General features: G+C 43.5%; 1 protein-coding gene across 10 annotated transcripts in view; it reads right to left on the reverse strand.

The window, feature by feature from the left end:
• APBB2 (amyloid beta precursor protein binding family B member 2) overlaps positions 1-16,001 on the reverse strand; it is a 379,608-nt gene that overhangs the window by 107,290 nt on the left and 256,317 nt on the right. For 7 of the 10 annotated variants that reach the window (XM_089911829.1, XM_089911832.1, XM_089911826.1 and 4 more), the window contains 4 exons: positions 14,483-14,691; positions 6,068-6,130; positions 5,600-5,685; positions 5,445-5,505 (listed from right to left, as the gene is read on the reverse strand). In XM_089911829.1, coding sequence (XP_089767955.1) covers positions 5,445-5,505; positions 5,600-5,685; positions 6,068-6,130; positions 14,483-14,691 — 419 coding nt within the window. The remainder of the gene's footprint in view (positions 1-5,444; positions 5,506-5,599; positions 5,686-6,067; positions 6,131-14,482; positions 14,692-16,001) is intronic. The other 3 variants (XM_089911828.1, XM_089911831.1, XM_089911830.1) reach the window with 3 other exon arrangements.

Genomic DNA, 16,001 nt, shown 5'->3' on the forward strand with positions numbered 1-16,001 from the left:
CATGCCATGAGAAAAGGAACGTTTTAAAGGGCTAAATTAGGGTTCTAAGGTAGTAGGATGAGCCCAGGGGGCAGAGTGCAGAATCGTGGGGATTCAGAAGTGCAAGTTACCTGGCCGCTCAGACGTGACTAGAAATTGCCTTCTTGACAAATGAGGCACAAGAGGCAACTATCTACAAAAAGCTTGTACACGCAGACATTTAAAAACATTTCACATGGAGAAGTGACGCAAAATAGAGAGAGAAAAAAATAATTAGAAAAAAATCTTTAAGATTACAATAACAAAGTTTTGAATTTAAAAATGCAGAGGGACTAAACACCACGTACTGTCCTGAGTTAGATCCTGGAACTGAAAAAGGGCCTAGAAGAACGACTGGTAAAATCAGAATAAAGTGTTTAGTTAATAGTTTCGTATCCCTATTCATTTTTAGGTTTGACAAGTGTACTATGGTTATGTAAGATAGGACCTTGGGGGAAGCTGGGTGATGGGTATACAGGAACTCTCTGTACTATCTTTGTCACTTTTCTGTAAATCCAAAATTATTCCAAAATAAAATTTTTATTTAAAAAATGCATAGAAAAATAAGGGCAAAAGACAGCCAGGAAAGGACAGAAACACGGAGTTTCATAATAAACATAGGGTTTTGTACCTACCAAAACAAATGTCCTATGTTGATGATAATTTAAGAGGGGGAAATTTTAAAGTAGGAGGTAGTAGCTCACATGCAATAAAATAAGGTAAATAAGTAAAAATGACAAAGCCTAAAGAATAATGGGCAGTGGATAAAGGTGTCTTCTAGGGTATTACAGATGGAATTATATGCCGCCGTAGCCTTTTCTGAAAAGCAGTTTTGCAATAAATGACAGAAGCCATAAGTTCATAGCCTTTGACACGGTAATATCGTTTTAGCAACCTGTACCAAAGCAATGATTTAAAAGAAAAAAAGCCACCTATTTTTATGAAGTTGTAGCTCTGCCCTGTAGTACTGGAAATTGTTCCTATGGCCACTGGGTGCCTAGACAGATTATGGTGCTATTAATTAAATGGAATATTATAATGGAATTAAGAACGATAAATCTGAGAATTGTGGAAAGGAATACGTGAAGTAGTTTTTTAAGAGCTCAGTACATGCAATGTAGTATCCTAGATTAGGTCCTGAAAAGGATATTAGTGGAAAAGATGGGAAAATGTGAATGAATAAAGCCTATTTTAGTTAATAATACGGTATCAATATTAATTTTTTAGTTTGGATAATTGTCCGTGATTATGAAGATGTTACTATTAGGGAAATGTATATGGGAACTCAATATCTTTGTGACTTTTCTGTAAATCTATAATTATTTTAAAATAAAAGTTAAAGAGCTCAGAATTATATACAAACTCATGCACATACTGCAATCAACTAAAAAAATATTTACTGTATATAAAGTTAGGCAGGCTCATAAAACACTGTCAGAGTTATAAAAATACTTTGCCTTTGCAGGAGTGGGGTGGCGTGGGGGGAAGAGTTCATTTATTTTGCTACTTAGATGTTTCACTGGACAACTGATTATCAAGATGCTCTGACTCAGAGTGGCTGGGGAGAGTTCTGAAGGATTCATATCCTGATAGTCCAAAAATGACTTTTATTTTTCCAGCATCTAAGTTTCATTGAGGGAGTAAGGAAGACATTTTCTATAGTAATCTTTTTAGTAATCATTCCTCGGGGACTATATTTAGAATTCCATCGTACATGAAATTAAATATTTTTGTTTCCTAAAGAAAGGATACCTTCTGCTTCTTTGCGGGGCACTCAGTTCCTGAGTCCTTCGCAAATTGAAAGAATGGAAAGGGTTAACTAAAGATACCCTTTAGATATCTTTAGATCTATCAAAAGCTTGAACATCTGGGAACCTAGATCCTGTCACTTCTGCCTGCTTAGGTGCCCCAGGCAGCATTAAACAGGCGAGGAGTGACTAAGGGGGCAGATGGGGGAGGCCAGAGGGTGGTGGCGATGGGGAATACCTCCAAAGTGGCCTCATCAAAGTCAGCTCTAAACCAATGGACTTGTTCCAAATTTGTAAAAAACAATTTCATTTAGAGCTGTTGGAAACAGCATCGAAGGATCACCTTAGCCTTCCCTGCAGGCTTTCCCTTGGCCCACTTCCATCAGGAGGTGGAGAGACTTGCCTCCAGAGAAGGACAGCGAGACTCAATTTCCCCAAAGGGATGCCGTCTGTGTGGGGTATCTCAAGTGGGCAGCTCGGCCAATCGCCAGACACACAGATGAGCTCCACTCCAGCCCCCGCTTCCTCCTGTTCTGGCCCAACTTTTATCATAAGCCTGGTTGAACTTACGCCACTGAGGGATGGTCTGAAAAAACCTGCAGCCCATCCGTTCCACTTCTAGAGTCTAGGGTTCATCTCTGCCTCAAGTCAGACCGGGAAGCTGGTCCACGCTGTCATAATCCTCCACCAATTTACTTGAAATGGGTTTGTCCTTTGCTTCCAATGAGCAAGATCCAAACTTCTATGTGTCTTTACATAAATTTGGAGTATTGTTGAGCACACTGATCACATTGATCGATGGTGGCCCCTGAATGAAGCTCCAAGGGAGACCTTTCTTTGGACAGTCTAGTGAGCATGGGCTCTGGAGCCAAATGGCCTGGATTCAAATCCTGACTCTACTAGTTAAGTAGCTGTGCAACCTTCTATGCCTCATTTTCCTCACCTGCAATAATGACAGTCAGCCCCTTGAATTTCTGTGAGGGTGAGAGTCAACAGCAATGAAGTCTTTAGGACTAAGCTGGGCAAAAAGTTAGCACTCAATAAATATTCATTATTACAATTATTTTATAACAGAGCACTAGAAAAACCATTATATTCCATAAGGAACTGAGATGCTTTTACCTCATGCACAGTGTGATTCATAGAAAGCAGGGTTCTGAGACCCTTTTCCCCTCCCAACAGACTTAGGGTCCTCAAGAGTGACAGTGACTTTCTATAGCACAGGGCACCTTCAGAATCTAGGGTGGGATGGGGGCAGTTAGAAGCACGTGTAGTTTGCAGAGGTTTTTTCAAGATTCTGAGATGTCCTTACAGGAATTCATGCCATTTACCATAAGAGTCCTCAGTATAAATAATCACCTGGAGGTACAAAAATGGACCCAAAGGTCAATTTTCTTAACTATGCCAAGTCCTATGCTCTGAAAAAAAGTCCTATGCTTTTTCCTTCTCCCCAGTCTGATCTGTCCTAACTCCATGTACTGTCCCAGTACAGACAGATGCACTGATTCTTCCCTTATGTTTTCTGTGGCTTGTAAGTGCTTTCATAAGTCTCCTCAGATCTTTTATAGAACAAAGAAGGATAAAAAATAAATAATACAATACACATGCTCTTTTGTTTAGAACTAAGTACAACTTTAGTTACTTCTAAGGAAGCTGAGCCTCCTTATTAACATAAACAAATTCCTAATAGGTGCTAGAATAGACACGTTGGAATAGAACAGTGGTAGATCAAGAATTCAGTAAGCAATACAACTGAGGGGGAAAAAGAGAAAGCACCCTCTTAGGTAATAGCTCAATTACCTCCAATTCCTGCTACCCATTCAATCTCCGTTCCATGCATCACCCTTCCGGCCCACTCTTGTCAATTTCACACTCAGCTTTACAGGCATCACTGGCCCAGCCCTTCCGGGTGGAGAAAAATATTGCTGCTGCTTGCCCTTCCTCCTCCAGTCTTTGCTGATAGCCCTTATAAAACACTTGGTAGCAAAGCAAATTATTCACAGCCTGCCTTCCTGTTTTACTAGGTCCCTTCCCTTCCTTGCCATAAGATTTATCTTTAAAGGCCAGGGTGTCAGAGGCCAACCAAGAACTTGTTCAGAGCACCGCTGGCTCTGGAGCAGCCTTAACCTGATCAGGCTGTGCTTAGAAGGAAGTTGAGCAAACTAGGAGCAACGGAGAGGCCCTGGGATTCTTACAGAACCAATGGCAATGTGGCAGCTTCCGGCCAGGGAGCCAAGGTTTTGAACCTGCACGGTGTTCCCCACTTAACTATTGCTACAGGAACCTATCTGCTGTTTTATTCGTAGACAGATATCTACTTTGGGATTCAGAAAAATATCTAGGTTCAGCTATATAATTTGCAAATGAAAATGAAATATGCAAAATGAAAACACATGGCCCCATGTTCAAAAAGCAGGGGGGGAAAAGCTGTAAAAAGTATTAAGACATGAAGCTTTATCCTTTCTTCTGCATTCTCTCTCTCAACTCCTAACGGTGTTTTTTGCTTGTCATTTAATGTCACCCTCTCTCGGGCACGGGGATACTTACAGGGTGAGTGCAGACCATCACAGGCTGCCCACCACTACAGACCATCAGCTGCTAGGCCGATGCACCACGTCCTGGCCAGGGGTGGGGAAACTGAGCCAAGAATCCCCCTTTCCCGTGGACTCACCACCCCAGCCCACAGCAAATGGATGACCCTCTGTTTGCAACACCTGTGCCGGGACACGCTAGGTACCTGGATTGGGAGTGGGCGGGGCCTCACTGAGTCACCCGCGAACTCACTGTTGTGCTGTCCGCCTGAGCTGGGCGGGCCACTACTTTGTCCCCTCCTGGGACACCATGGAGTTTGTGTACCTGGCATCAACTCTCCCCAGGCTCACACCTAGCCCCCTACAGGGGTGGAAGGCAACAGTAACTGCTGGGTGGGGGGCAGGGATGGGGAGGGTGGCAGGGCCTGAGGTGCCAAGCAGCAGGGGAACGGGCAGCTGAGAAACACTGCGCAGGTAGGGAGGTGGCAGGACTGTGCGTAAGCCAAGGCTCCAACCCCCCGGGGCACACTCCGTTGCCCCACTGCACTTCATCTACAGAGCACAGAGTCAAAGATAAAAGTATGCAGAACATCAAGAGAGCAACTGCACAGAAAAACACGGGGCCCTGATTCTCCGCTCAGGGCCCCGTGCAACTGTACTGGTCGCATACCCGTCAGCTGGTCCTGCTGGTTCCCCACCATGAAACAGGCCTGTGTTTAGGACAGGAATGAGGAGGAACTTTCGCTTTGCACAGGTGCGAGGCTGCCCTGGAGGAGGTGGGTGTGAGGGGTCTGTGGCACCTGTTCACCGCCCCTCCCATGGCACTGCAAGGCAGAGCCTGGCTTATCTTCAAAGGCTTCTGAAGCCCACCTGTTCGAACGATAATTTTAACTTATTGCGATGCACAAAGAACTGAGGTAGTGAGATACAAGCAGAGTCGTGATGATTACAGAAATCCTCCCAAACCTAACTTGGCCGAGGGGTTTACTTTAATTGTTGGGGAGATTAGGAAAGAGAGAGGACTGAGGACTAATTCCTTATTAAGTGGCTCTGGGTTGATGGTTTGTAAAAAACTGGGCCGTTATCCAAAGTCATTATTTTGATGCAAGAATATTAACCTGGTCGCTGAAAGCACTTTCTTACAAACCTTAGCTTCTGGGTCACTGTTGATACTACAAGAATCATCATCGTCAGCATGTGGGGCATTTCTAGAAAGAAAAACAGAAAACTGGACTTAGAACTCGATTGCAATCTCTAGCTGCACAAAGACACTCATTACGGCAGGTGCTCTGAATGCCCTACCTGAGTTTCAAGGATGCATAGCGCAGTGTGGCTCCTTCAAACTCTTTTAAACTGGGGTCCGGGTTGACTGTGGCTGCATGCAAATCCTAGAGGAAAAGAGATCCCTGTTAATGTAGAAAGGGGAATGACCCATTACATGGCCTCAAATATCAAAGGGGAGAGAAGTCCTCCCAGCACGAGGCAGAGAGTGTATGTGAGCTTAGGCAGAAAAAGGCATGCATGGGCTGCTGATGCCGGTTTGGTGCAAGTGCCGCTTCTTATAAGACAACAGGAACCTGGGGCAATCAGCCTGAAGTCATTCACAATGGGAGACATCAAAAAAGGCGACACGTGTGAGTCCCACAGCCCTAGCCAGAAGCCCCATCACTCCGTCCCTGCAGAATGCATGATATTCACAAAGAAGATGCAGCCACAGCCATGCAAAAAGGACAAAATATTAAATGAGCTAAAATCTGACAATATACTTGCCTTCCAAATGTCACTATTAATCTTTCCCCCATTCAGAACAGCAAAATCACTCCATGGCTGTTTCTAGACATATAATTATTCACAAGGAAAAAGCACATTGATTTAAAAAAAAGAAAGAAAGAAAGAAAAAATAATAAAGGATAGAAAAGGAAAGAAAAAAAAAAGAAAACACACACACACACACACACACACACAAGACACTGTTGTTAGCATTGATATTCACAGGATGGGTTAGGGAACAAATTCACTCTAACGGCAGCATGTGAGCTTGCTCTCCCTTGATCTAGATCAACACCTGAGGCCTAGGGCAGGAGGAAAGAGAGGGCGCTTTAATTACTTACCAAAACAAATGGCTGAACGTTATTACCACACAGTGAAGTTATCGATGCTTTCTAAATGTGGTCTTAAAAGCACACACTATGTATCAAAGTATTAAATGCCCAGCGTACCTAATTTCACAGGCACCTTTTTCTCTCCTATTAACCAAACAGAACTGTTTTCTTGAGGTGGAGGTGGAATTAGGGATGATGCTTGTCAATGTGCTGGATGGAAACGGGAATGTCCATGGCTAAGGGCATAAAAAAGCTGGGGGCCAAATTATTTTCACTTAAAAGAAAAAAAAGGCAATGATGGAGGGCAAAGGACCCAGCCTGACCTCATCTTGCTGAGATTTAATCTAATAAAAAATAGCTCTAGACAATCTAATGTAAATTCCTCTTGTTCATAGAAAACTCTACTTCCTTGCCACCCAAGCCTCTTCACAAATTAATATTCGATCACGAAATGCTTTTCTAAACATAGTTATAGAACAAAGTGCAAAGCCTTGCCTTGCTGGGCAACCTCTGACGATAGACCTTCGAATCTAAACAACTCCTTCCTTTATTCACCTCGGACAACAACGGAAACATTTATTTTCTTTCTACTATATTGACTGAATATTCAAATATTTTTCACGTGACATTTGGGGAAATAAATGATACTAACAAGACACCCATAAAGCTCATCCTTATGAACTTGTTCCACTTGTCAGGAAAATCTCTTTTCTTGAATAATAAATCAATAAGAGAAACTTTTCCACTAAGTAACTTTACAACTAAAGTTCTTTGAAAATGAGACGGTAGTACTGACCCATAACTTCTGCACACAATACAATTTTTAAAGCCACTCAAAGCAAGAAGCAGCGAAGATCAAATGTCCCAGGTGTTGAAAAATGCATTTATTTGGCTCTGAAGGGCTCTCTGAGGGCATGGTCATTGCAAATCTGGATCCATTATCACTTCTACACAGTTGGTGTCATTGTTGCTTTCTTTGCTGGACTAGGCACCCAACCTGCAGTTTTTCAAACTAAAACAGACCTTGGACCACTGTTGTTTATTTATTTTTTTAAAATAATCTCTTTTACTGAGCACAGAGCAGGAATGCTGTCCAGCCCCTCACCTCTTTCCTCACTCCATCCCCAAAAGCAGTGTTCAGCTTTTACTGAGGAGAAAATATTACAGGAAAATCTTAACCTGTCAGCTGTGGTGACCTATGAACCCCCTGAAATGGATGTGGGGTTTTGTGCAAGTGCATTTTATCCCCAACTTTTCTGTTCTCAGAAGGGCCAGTGACCGAAAAATGTTCAGAGTTACCATCATAGGGGGATTAATAAACACTCATGATAAGGACTGGAAATATCAAGTACAAAATAAAATTTTAAGCTAAAATTTCTTTTTAAAAAAGAAAACAAGCCTATTTGGTCCCAAATTGTCATCATCATTTACACGTGAGCATTATTTGGTTTTCATTTAGGTTGAACTTTGAAAATGTAACCAGATGGTGAATTAGGAAGATTCAAGATGATTGTGCTCTTGTGAAGACATTTTTAAAAAGGCATGTGTGTCTGACGAAGGGAACCTGATATCAGAAATTATACCCAAAAGACACTGTGTTAGGACTACAAAGAGTGAAAGAAGAGCACTTTTTAAAACAAGTATTCAGAAAAGGCTTTGGCATTTTATCAAACACTTCTCTATACGTGTGTGTTTAAATTTTTTTATGTATTTACTCTCTGGATGTAGGAGTCCCTGTAAAGTAAAAGTTGAGTATAGTTCTGAGACTGCATGGATCTAGCTCTCATGCTACAGAGAGTCAGCTGGCAAACTTCCAACAATCACCTTTTACAGATTTAAATAAACAAAGGCCCTATACAGTGATTTTGCAAAACCTTAAAATAACATAAGTATTCCTGAAGAAACCCTTTAGCACAAAACTCAAGCAAATAAAAATGGAAACTAACATTACATGCTATGAACAGGCCAAAGACCTTTTTTCCTTCCCATGTTTAAAATTTTCATTGACATCGAAGATGATAAACTTTCTCCTCCATTTAAGTGACTATTTTTTTTAAAAGTCAAGGGCAATGAAGGACAAAAACCGTTTGTCCTAAATGTTAAGAACGATATATTCTATTCATCTATTATTATTTTTTAAATAAGAAGAGAGAATACAACATTTTAGCTAATAATTTAAAGAAAAAAGACACCAACACAGATGCTTGGGTTGTACAGAGTCTGCAGTCTGGGTGATGGGAGTGAGAGATGAAAGAAGAGACAAAGAGAAAGACAATGAAAGAGGAAAAGGCAGGCGAGCAACATGCCCCAGGGAAGACAGACACAAAGAGAGGTAAAGGAGAGTAGAGGACGAACAGGGACCATCTTCCATGGGTAACAACCTCCAATCGGTCATCTCTCAGGCAATGCAGCTAAAGCCTTGCACAGCTGAGAGATGGTGGCATCAGAGTTATGGCTGGGGACACACCCTCCTGGTGCTTGTCTTGACCTTGGCCAGGCTGCAGCACCCCTTATCCTGATTACGGTGATGACATTCAGGTTCTCGAGAGCCCTGGAGCCCTAGCTCCTCAGAGACAGTGGGGACTGACCCAGCGCCTGGAGCACGGCACCTGCCATGACCCTTCATGACCTTTCAGCATGGCACCCTCATGACCTACTAGGGGAATCAATCTGACTGTATAACCTTGACTACTGAGAGTTTTCTTCTTCCATATTTTTCTTCTGGGATCTTAGAAGACTTCCCACCAGCGTGTGGACACAGTGAGGTCAAGAACATGAGCCCTTAGCCCAGGGGCTGGCTGCCTGAAAGTGCCCAGGAATAGCAGTGTCCTTATCTCTACTAAGGCATTTGCAAGAATAAAAAGTTTGAGAGCCTAGGGACTACAAAGGGTTATGAGTTATGGTTCGTAATCCTCTTTTGTCAAGACTTGAGCCTTGGTATGTGTAGCCTTGATGATAAACGGCAGAGTACCTGGAATTCTGGAATTCCAAGGAATAGGCCAGTCAATGTTAATAAGCACTGTATCCATATATGTGTGTATATTTTTTCCTTCTTTTAAAACTGCTTTCCGTGTTTTGCTGGATGCAACACTATCAAATGAACAGTTATGGTTTATCATGCAAATAAAATCCAGAGAAGTTAAAAAAAAGAATCTAACTGGAAGACAAACTGACAAATGCTTGTGCAATTAAATTAGTCTCTGTCAGCAGTAGCACTATTTAGAAACTAGAGGAGAATCAGGAGACCTGGGTCTCTAGTGCTGGCTCTGCCGCTACAGCAAGTCAACTAAGAGCTCCCTCCGCTACAAAGCTGGTCTATTCCTTCATTCAGCAAACATTTAATGAACATTGACACGTACCAGGCACTGTGCCAAGTGCCGAGGATACAAGACGAGGGGGGCAGGTCCCGACACCCCCCAAAAGGGAGGCGGACGTGCCTCAAGTAAGAATACTATAAAGAGACACAATGGAATAAAGGTTAAAGGGCTTTCAAAGCAGACGGGTGAGAACAATCCTTCCCAGGAGATGCTAGGGGGAAGCCAAAGAATTGAAGGGGAAGTGACATATAAATAAAAACAGGGAGACTGGATTTGCTAGAAGACCAGCTCTTATACTCACTCAGAATTTCCTGCAACGCTTATGATAAAGGCAGATTCTCAGGCCCTGCCCCAGAGGACATCCTAGCCACCATCCTTGGCTCCCAGGCTGAGAAATACTGCCGTAGCATTCACTAAGCCCTTCTCAAAGGTTCTTGCCAGCTCTAAAATGTCATGATTACTTGATCAGGTCAAGAATTTCAGTAAAATGATGACAGACTGGCCCCTTTATGTTGTCATCTTATTTCGAAATGTATGTGAAAATCCGTAGGTTCTAATACAATACATGGGTTTTGCCCCTCCTGGGGAGTTAGCTGCTCAGGCCCCTCCCAGACTCCAGAGGCAATGCAGCAAGAACAGAGTGAACTGTGATTAAGAAGAGATCACGGTCCTGAGAAACAATTCGACCTTCCCTTGCTCCAGACCCACTTGGTCCTCCATACTCTTATCCTTAAGGAACTCGGAAACACCTTCTGCTGGAAGGATTCTAAGTAAGGCTTGCTTATGGGCCAATAGTTATTCATTACAATATTTTGTGTAGCTCCCTCTTCTCTCTAAAATTCAACATCTAAGTAACCTGGAACAAACTGATGGACTGGGGGGAGATCATCTTTGGGCCAAATTTCAGCAGCAAATGCTTCCCGGCCAGTTTATAAACTTTCAAAAAATACTGCGGGCGTATGCAGAGGGAACATTATGTGCTGCGCCTAACACTTCCCTGGTGAACTTTGGAATGTGAAATGTAAAATTTTCAAACTGTAAGGAAGCCTTCCGTCCTAAACTTTTGTGAAGCTGAGTCAACAGATTTGGCACTTACTTTTTTTTTTTTTTTTTTAAAGCCAGCTCAGGAAAAATCTGTGTAAAATATGAGTTTCTAACGCAACATATTACAAGTTTCTTCTCGCCCTTAACATTTTGCTTTCTCTCATGTTTCCAAATTAGTCAAAACAGATTCTATTTAGGGACCAAAGAAATGGCATCAAAGATATAATCATTTCTCTTCAACTGGTATTAGCACCTGAGACAATGTTATCAAGAGAAGTCATCTTCTAGAAGGTGCTGCATATGTCACCGCCCTCCCCTGGAGTGAGATGAAGCCATTCAAGGCTCTCCAAGCCTCCATACACACATAGTGAAACCTGGGGTAGGGGCAGGGGCAGGGGCCAGCAGACCTCCATTCAGGCGTGACTCCACTAGGTATTAGGTGTGTGATCCTGGGCAAGCTCCCTCACCTCTCTGTGTGCGTTGTCAAATGTAAGAAGGTAATGACAACTGTCGTACAGATGCGTAGGGTTTTATGAGGAGTAAGGAGACAAGGCATGAAGCTGGTGCTCTAAACACTCGATTACCCTTAGTGCTTCTGCTTTAATATCCGTGTCAGCACCTGCCAGGCCTGGGAACGTAGCAGTCTGTGTCTTCCCCCACCTCTCCCCTTCCTCTCCTCTCTACCTATCTGCTCATCCCTTTGCCCCTAGGATTTTAATGTATTGCCTTTTAAATCTGCTTGGTTCTTTGACTTAGTGGATGGTCTGATGTTCAGGGGAAAAAATGTACATGAAGCAAACAACCGAAAGGTTGATCCAAAGAACATCTATCCCATTGGTCTATTTAAAGTGCTGGGGGACTTCCTTGGTGGCTCAGCGGTTAAGAATCCGCCTGGCAGTGCAGGGGACACGGGTTCAATCCCTGGTCCAGAAAGATCTCACATGCCACAGAGCAACTAAGCCTGTGCACCACAACTACTGGGCCTGCGCTCAAGAGCCCACGAGTCACAACTACTGAAGCCCATGTGCCTAGAGCCCGTGCTCCGTAACAAGAGAAGCCACCGCAATGGGATGCCCAGGCAATGCCACGAAGAGTAGACCCTGCTCGCCGCAACTAGAGAAAGCCCACACACAGCAATGAAGACCCAACGCAGCCAAAAATAAATAAATAGAATTAATAAAGAAAAATAAAGAGCTGGAAATGGGTCTCTCTCTGAAACTTCAAAAAACTACACATTTGTTACCATGTTTCTTGGAGGGATAAGGCTTTGTCCAACACGATGGCAACAGAAGGGAGGAACAGAACCATCCTGCCACCCTGACGCCACCTGCCTGGTTACTCAACTTGCTGAGCCTCGGTTACCTCTTCTCTTAAATGGTAAACATAATAGCTGTCATCTCTGCTGCGTGAAGAGTCTTGAAGGGGACAAATGAAGTGATGTTTATGAAAATACCCTGAAAGCCACAAAAAGTCATGAAGAGCAGCTGGGAGGCTGACCAGTGGGGATGTGATGGAAACACTGAACTCCAGGAGAGCAAGTGAGGCCAGGCGGTCATAGGACACAGTCGGAGCCTGGGAAGGGGGGCTAGGCAGTGAGCGGGAGGGGGGTGGAAGCAGGCATGGACGGGGCAGAGCAGGCAACAGTGGGCATCAGAAGGTGGCTCAGGGATGAGAAGAGGACTCTGCTTCCCAATAATTATCCCCAGGGCCAGCAGCCCACCTGTGCTGCGTTCTTCCTAAGACTTTTCACAGAAAACATGAAAGTGAAAGTCTACCATATTAATCAAAGAAGTAAAAATCCGAGCCACATAAACCTCGGGATGCCCTCCTTGGGCTGCACCCCACCCACGCCTCGGCCTCAGGAGGTGGGCTCCGAGACAAACTTCATTTCTTCCACATACAGAGGACAAGAGATTCATTGAACAGAAATGGTATCTCAAAGTTAGTCTGATCTCCTCACCTCTGGACCAAGAGAAAGCCGGTAGGCTGAGATCTCAGAGCCAGGGAAGCCAAGTGAGAAGAACTCTGACCTGTAATTCAAGGAGGATTCGGGAACCCTGCGTTCTAGAGCCAGCGTGGCTGCTGGTCACTGGCCTCTCTGTGCCTCGGTTTCCCTGTCTGTAATGGACAGATACTGGTGCCATTGCCCCCTTCCCAACCGGGCATTCTCTGGTTGCAGGGCACTCCCTGGGGGTGAAGATGGTAAAGGGTTACAATAAGGGGGATGGAGCCCTGGAATGGAGAAAGATTCTAACAGAGATGCCGAGAGCCAAGCAGTACAGGTGAAGAAGAAAGAGGGGCTTCTGTGCCTCAGTGAGAGCGCAGGGGCGTCCTGGCCCGCTCAGCCCCTGGGAGGCCACTCTGCAGTCCAGGGAGAAATGCCAAGAGGTAACTGGGCCGGAATGGAAGAGGGCTCCACTTCATGCTGAGCTCCACGAGGAGCAGCCTGTGTTGGTTCATCTTTATCCCCCAGCACACCTCACATAAGGTGAATAAATCGACTGAATGGGATGTGCCCTGAGAGGAGGAATATTATGCTAATAAAAAGTTATCAAAATCACCCAGTGATAAGCAACAAAATCCTAAGTGATTCAGTGGAACTGAAGCACATATCTGATCATCAGGGCCAATACCAACAAACCAAGGCCCTGGTCTATCAACGGGGCCTATAGCCCGCCTCAACCCATCACTTGAAAGATGGAGAATCTGAGGCCCAGGTGGGGTGAGATGCCGAAGCCCAGTAAAAGCAGGAATGTGGCTGGAATGTAGGTCTTCCTGCCTCCCAGAGAAGAGCAAGTAAATAATGGAAGATGTTGTTTACTTTCAAAGACAGGAAGGGTGATAATAGCGGCAAATATGTAGAGAAACTTTGGGGTAAGAGACGCAGTTCAAATTCCTTCCATGTCCTCAAAGTAAAAGAAAATGAGTTGTTTAAAGAGCAGAAGACTGTGATCAAAAAAAGGCAGAAGTGCCCGTGTGTTAGGAATGAAACTTCTTTTCTCCAGCAAAGCCATTACATAACTCTAACCTTTTCCCACTGTTAATTCTCTTGAATATTTAGTTATCAGGATTCACTGCAGGGATTTTTGTATTAGTAAATACCACGATGGAATTTTTTAATGCCTCAGTTCTTTGTTTAAACATCAGATTTCATCCTCAGGGACAGAACAAATTTATACTGCTAATTACTTCTAAAACAATGTCACTTCTGCTAAATAAACAGATCCTCTTTTTTTTTTTTTATTAGAAATTAAGCATTTAAGGGCTCTCAAGGGTTATTCCTGCAGACATTCTCTCCATGCAGTCAAATGAGCCCACGGATATTAATAAGATATGCAGTAATTATAACACATCTGGCCAAGAGGCATTCTTCTGTGTGTAAATATTTTATGGAACCAGCACCATGCAACAGCACCTACAGAGTAAATTACTGCCTCAGTGAGCCCCAGGGAATCTTAACCACTTCTCATTAATCAGCCTCTCTTACTTTCTGTACCTGAAATGGTGTTTCAAGAGACCAAAAGCCATTAAAAAAATGAAAACATCCCTGAAAGATGGTATTAACACTATTCACTAAGAGGAAGCATTTCGGTTTCAAATGCAACATGCATGAAAATCAAAAGCTTACCTTGATGACCTGTTGGGGCAGAAGCAATGAGTCTAAGGAGAAATCACAAGTTACATCCACTCTACTAGGCCATCAAAAAGACACTCCATTTTACCTCGTTCTCTGGGGTGGGAGATGGCGTTACAGAACTAAGGGACCCTTTCCTAGAACCCTGGAGATCTGCTGGGATGGAGACAGGGCGTTCCCACTGAGTCGTCCCGGTTGGTATGTGCCAATAATAGGTCCCAGCGATGTCACTGATTCTTTTCCAGCCAGGTGGCAAATCTGGATCAGTCTGAAAGGAGTGATCACTCCATATATCTGCTGGAAAATGGAAAAAAAGAGAGGGTTGTATTCAAAGAGGAAACAATTACAGTCTTCCAATTTTACTACCAACAGTCAGGAGAATTCCACAGACAGATGTGTCCATAGCCCAAATGAGAACTGAAGCCATCCTATGGACATTCCCCCCTAAAGAGGGGGAATACGGAAAGAAACATGGAAAGAACTGGAAGGTTGACACTTGAGAACATGGATATAAAGGACCCATTATCAAGTCATCTTACAGCTCCAAGGACCCTATGAACTAACAGGCTAAAGCTCCATTAGTCAGAATCAACTACCCAAGCAAAATTTGCAAGGTTACACACAAAACTTACTGTATCCCTTTGTACATTTGTAAGATTTACTGTTTGGGATCATATATCATTCCCAGCGATGAGTACAACTCTAATGTTCTTTAACTGCTTTCTGGATGAGTTACTGGATTTATGAGTACTGGATTTATACCTTTCATTTGCTTTAACAACTCCTCCCATTTGATTGTAAACATCTACAAAGTAGCCATGTCTTTCGTAATACTCTAGAATTCTAAACTGCACACAGAAGATTCCCAAGGAGGGCAGACTGAAAAAGCCTTGGAATTCGAAAAGGAACCAGACTGACTCTAAAAACCGGCCAGTAATATAAATGCATGAAGGAGGATAGGTGTGGGATACAACAGAGAATGGTGAGGATGGTGGCAAACTGGTAAGCATGTGCAAAGTCCAAAGGCATTTAAATTCAAAAAATAATTTTTTAAGAACTGTCTGTGTGTGTAGGGGGGAAATAAAATACACCTACTGGGCAATTTCAGTCATCCCTGGCTTATATCAATATTTTATTAATTTACTGGATAACTATTTGTTTTTTAAAAATCTCATTTTTGGCCTTCTTTGTGTTGAGTATGAGATGGATTAAAGTGCTAGAGAAGAGAGGAGAGACATAAGGAAGCAGAGTAAGGAATCCATAGAGAGGGAGGCATAATAGAGGAATCGCAGGCGGCTATTATCAACATACATAGGTAGAAAAACTTAATAAACTTGTGCTCTAAATCTGGGGATCACTTCATTCTAAGGATGAGGCCCTTTTCTGTGTGGTCATTCACAAGAGGCTGGAGCCTTTTCTTTTTCTTTTTTTTTTTTTTTGCGGTACGCAGGCCTCTCACTGTTGTGGCCTCTCCCGTTGCGGAGCACAGGCTCCGGACGCGCAGGCTCAGCGGCCATGGCTCACGGGCCCAGCTGCTCCGCGGCATGTGGGATCTTCCCGGACACGGGGCACGAACCCGTGTTCCCTGCAAGCGGCAGGCGGACTCT

Source organism: Delphinapterus leucas, chromosome 5 (assembly GCF_059928025.1).
Source record: "Delphinapterus leucas isolate spDelLeu-1000000601 "Yukka" chromosome 5, BTC_Dleu_Yukka2, whole genome shotgun sequence".
In the NCBI taxonomy this organism is placed as follows: domain Eukaryota; kingdom Metazoa; phylum Chordata; class Mammalia; order Artiodactyla; family Monodontidae; genus Delphinapterus; species Delphinapterus leucas.